General features: G+C 37.1%; 1 protein-coding gene across 2 annotated transcripts; it reads right to left on the reverse strand.

Annotated features, from left to right (window-relative positions):
• Positions 1 to 387: 387 nt before the first annotated feature.
• LOC109201620 (nesprin-2-like) lies at positions 388 to 3,384 on the reverse strand. Of its 2 annotated transcripts, none has more exons than XM_019357396.2 (4): positions 2,729 to 3,292; positions 1,948 to 2,092; positions 998 to 1,180; positions 388 to 906 (listed from the first exon to the last, which is right to left on the reverse strand). In XM_019357396.2, the coding sequence occupies exons 2-4, from the start codon at positions 2,002 to 2,004 to the stop codon at positions 838 to 840; spliced, it is 309 nt and encodes a 102-aa protein (XP_019212941.1). In that variant the 5' UTR covers positions 2,005 to 2,092; positions 2,729 to 3,292; the 3' UTR covers positions 388 to 837. The 2 variants fall into 2 exon arrangements, with proteins under 2 accessions (XP_019212941.1, XP_019212939.1); XM_019357394.2 differs by having other exon boundaries at positions 391 to 919; positions 2,729 to 3,384.
• Between the last annotated feature and the right edge of the window lie 1,541 nt (positions 3,385 to 4,925).

Consider the following 4,925-nt stretch of genomic DNA (forward strand, 5'->3'; position numbering starts at 1 on the left):
AACCTTTTTTGGTGCCACAAAGAACCTTTCAAACAATGGTTCTTTGAAGAACCATTTCTTTCAGTGGTTCATTGAAGAACCTTTAAAGGTGCCCCAAAGAACCATCAAGAAATGGTTCTTTGGGGCACCTTTAATGGTTTTTCAAAGAACCTTTTTGAAAATGGTTCTTTAAAGAACCATTTTCAAAAAGCTCCTTCAAATGGTTCTTTAAAAAACCATTTTAAAGAACCTTTTTTGAAATGGTTCTTTAAAGAACCATTTTAAATTTTTCAAAATAAAATGTATCATAAATTGAATTTAAGTAGGGTAAAATAAACACGAGCACAGCATAGACATATATTAATGGTTTATTGCCATTTCGTAATATACCAAAAGACAAAAAGGCACCACATCACTACTAATACATGTCACATATTAGTCATTTAAACAGTAATAATTAAACATTTTTACTATACTATAAATAAATATATATATATGAATACTATATCTATAGATAACACAACAATGAATACATGTATTGTTTAATTAATAAAACATCAGAAAGTGATAAAAACACATTAGAAATAGCAATTGCTTCATAACAGACCAATAAATCAAGACATTTTCATCAGCAGATGTTTGCATGTTCAGTAAAAATACTTCAACAAGTTTTTGATTAAAATTATCAATGAACTTCAGCCTAACCTTATGTAAGGTAAGTTTCATGTTGGACTCATGGTCCTTTGTTAGTCCAGTTTAGGATAATGTCTCTGACGTATGTATCATATCAAATATATGTTATATCAAAACAACCCCACACCTGCAGTTGTTTCAGTTTTGTCAGCTGGTCAACCTCACTCAGGCGGACATCCATATCAGCCAACCAAATGACAAGCTCCTCCCTTTGTGCTTCAAATCCCTCCCACTCTGAGACGAGGAGCTGAGAGAGAGAAAACAAGGGTCAATTATAAAGAAGAGAGAAAAGTGAAACCCTCCTCAGAAGGTCTGACTCGCATACCTGCAGTCGACCTGTGATGGACTCCTGTTTGGCGTTCACGTCATCCCAGCGGCGGCCGCACTCCCTCGCTGTTGCCAGCAGCCGAGTCTGCAGGGTGCCCTGGAAGAGCAGAGTTAATGTTCGACTCCTCCTTGTCAGGTTCTCCAGCTGGATGAGCCGAGGTCTCCCCTCTCGCCGCCGCCTCTGAACACACAAACACAAATTGCATGTGAAGCAGGAGGTGCAGATTTTTTTGCTATTCTTTTCTAAATCCAGGCTTGATCACGTGGAGGTATTTGGAAAACTTTTTTGGCCAGCGGACGACTGTTGTCTTGCAGAAAAAAAGAACTGGAACCCAAATCAAATGTATGTGATATACAATCAATTCACAAGAACACATTATAAAAAACAAGTCCAGTTCTTGCCTGATTTCAAATGAATTCTGCATCAAAACAGGGTAAAACAATAGTGTTTGCAGCAAATGTGAGCACAAAGCCTCACTTTGTACAAGCCTACTATTAAAGTTCTCCTCTATGCAGACGACTTTCCTGTTTTCAAGGCACAACTTGGATCTGCTGTACAAATCTTATGGATACACGCTAAATGAAACAGTAGTGTGCATGACTCCAGATTCTGATCCCTTGTCCTAATATGGTCCCAAAAGGCTCACAAAAACCCACATAGCAATAGCAATAAAGCAAATGTTGAGACTTCAAAATACAAAGTCCATAAACCAATGGCTGACATGGGTTTTATCATACGGGTGATAAATATACAACATATGATCTTAAGACTAAAAGTATAATACAGATTTTAGTCTGAGAGATTTGATGTTCATTTACCTGCAGATGCACTATACGTGCCTGCTCCGTGGTTTTCCACAGTTTGCACATCACTATTTAATACAGGAAGTAGGTGAACTAAAACAAGTTAATCTTTCTTTTTGAGAGGACAATATTAATGAAACAAACCTCAATGACATCATAGAGATCCCTAAAGATGCTCCTGCTGCTTTTCTTCCTCCTCATCCTAAGCTTCCTTCTCCTTGTCCTCGACTTCCATCCAATTGTAATTCAATCTAATTGTTTCTCCCTCCTCTTCCTCATTTTGTTGGAGCTGTGAAAAGAATTAGTGTGAATCTGAATTAATTTGTGCAAACAAGAAAAATCTACAGCTTTTTGGTCAGAGGTGCTCTTGTGATTTAAGCCAGGTAGAGTAGATTTATGTGTTGATGCCTCCTCTACGACTGGCTGCTGAGTGATATTTACACCCTGGCTGGATTACACACTTTAACCACGTGCTGAACTTTGGCCCAGCTTTGATACGTCTTGTTAGTATAATGACCTCTTCTTGGCTTAATGTATGATGGTGGATAAATGAAATTTAACTGAATTTCAGAGTTTCTAGAGCAGACACAGAGCTCACATCACAACAGGCTTCAGGCGCCATTTTAGTGACTTTAACAATATTATAAATTTTAATCAGTCTAGGTGACATTAGGTTATGTACGCAGCAATTGAACCACATATTTTAGAAGCCAAAGGTTCAAATTAGTTGGGAGCACCTTCACTTAATTATAACAGTGGTTTTGTTAGGAAAACAGTTCTGTATACCGATACTAAATTGCGTTAACGTCAACGGCTAATGTATCTAACATAGCTAACTGTTATTGTTAGCACAGCATTAACAGCAAGCTACAATGATGAGTAACAAAAACAAAACAGTAAAAAGGTTTTAATGAAAATGTTTTACCTTTTCCAACAGTCCCAGAATCCAGAGCTTCAAAGACCAGCAGGTACTGAAGACTGTTATCCGTTTCGCTGTCACGGTCCGTGAGAAAGTGTTTTTTCCCTTAGAAAGTTCAATGCCTGGTGGTCGCGCAATCTGCCTGCGCATGCGCATCCCAACGATTGACCCCCCCCCCCTTCCCTTTCGGGAGGTTGCCATATTACGACGTGTTCTAACGTAACGCTCTCTCTCTCTCTCTCTCTCTCTCGCTCCCTGTCATTTATTTGGCTCGAAACACATATTAACAAATTGCTCAGTGATAAACAAGTACTCATATCATTTACCTAAGCAGCGTGCTTTGTCAAAACTAAGTAAGTGTGTCGGTAATGAACACATTGACATTCTGTTGTGCAATTGTTATTTACTTGTATTTTATAATTTGACTTTACATACTGCTGGGTGGTTTGTAAAGTTTACAATAACTAGTGTTATCATTATGCTATATTTTCTAATATATATAATAATCTCAAAAGTAATGCCTTGAAGCAGAAAATAGTAATACTTTATTAAAATTGAAATCTAAAGTACAGTATTTGAATTTGTGTATTCTGTCTACTGTTTGTTAACTCACCATATTCATAAACGTCTTAATAATAAATTCCATATTCTATTACCACATTATTTGTGATCAGTGGGTTTGCGGGGTTAGGGGTGTAGGGGGGTAGGGTCTTTAGGCTTTGGCCCCCACCCCTGCCACCAGTATATTTTTAAGCAAGTATTTCTAACTTTTATTTGAATATTCAGTTTCCTACTATCTGCTCTTAAAGGGTAATGCCAGGTAACCCGCCCTCCCCCTTCGCACACACATGCACACAAACAAAACACACAGTATAATTCACAGCCTCATTATAGTGAATAAATATTTATGCCATTTTACACCATCAAACTTAGATTGCTAAGGATGAAGAACCTTTTGTTCTTTAAAGAACCATTTGTAATACCTAAAGAACCATTTACAAAATAAAAAGGTTCTTTGACGTATGATGGTTCTTTAAAGAACCATGAAGTCATCTGAAGAACCATTTAAGAACCATAATTTTTCTGAGTGTAAGTGAAAAAAATGAACATTTTCTCATCTCACTAGTTTATTTGCAAATGTTAAAGTTAGAATAATAAAACTACTCACAATGCACATATAAACATTTATGATATGTCAAAATAAAAATGAAAAATAAAAATCAGTGACCAATATAGCCACCGTTCTTTTCAATAACTGTCACAAGGCTGTCAGTTTCTTTTTTCTTTTTCTTTTTTTTGCCTGTCCCGTTTGGTTCATTGCCATCAGAATTTTGCCTACCTGTCAGTTTCTTGATCTGATCTCTGCTTTTCACTGTCGCCAACTGTCACCTGTCCCTTTCTCCAGTTTTGAACTGAAAATGTTTGAGCTTGGTAGCAGTCATCCTGTTCTCTGCTCGGTGATCTACTGTCCACGTAAATATAACAGGGCTTTATTAATGACTTCTCTGAGTTCTTGGCTCAAATAATGCCAAAGTATGACGAAGTTCAATCCTGGGTGATATGAGTATTCATGTGTGTTGTCCTACTAAACCATTGGCAAAGAACTTTTTAAACCTACTTGATGCTTTTAATGTTTTGCAGTCTGTCACTTGTCCCACTCATAAACATGGAAACACTCTGGATCTGGTTTTGTCAGATAGTTTACCTGTTTATAACTTTAAAATTTATGATGCCGTCTTTTCTGATCATATGCCTGTATTGTTTGAAACTTCTTTTCCCTGTAATATCACTACCTGTAGTCCTCCCACTGCTTCTCACATGTTTAAACCATTATGTGCCGCTCAGTTTTCTACCCTTTAATAAGGCCTTTAATGTTGATTCAGAGCTCTCAGCTTGTGCCGACACTGAGGAGCTGACTTTATCTCAAATTGTCAACACATTCTTGATATTGTTGCTCACTCAGGCTGCTCAAAGAAAGTGCAGGAAAGCAGAACATAAATGGAAAAAACACAAGCTACAACTGTCTTATGATATCTTAAGAGATAGCTGGGATAAATATCAGAAAACTGTTAAGAACCAGAAATCTGTTTATTTTGCAGGTGTTATTAACGACAACTACCATAATTATTTAGTATTTGTTAAGGTTCAAAAGTTGGAGAAAAGAGTACGGAGGTTCTCAACCTCAAATGATGACACTGGTCCA

This window comes from Oreochromis niloticus, linkage group LG3 (assembly GCF_001858045.2).
Source record: "Oreochromis niloticus isolate F11D_XX linkage group LG3, O_niloticus_UMD_NMBU, whole genome shotgun sequence".
In the NCBI taxonomy this organism is placed as follows: Eukaryota; Metazoa; Chordata; class Actinopteri; order Cichliformes; family Cichlidae; genus Oreochromis; species Oreochromis niloticus.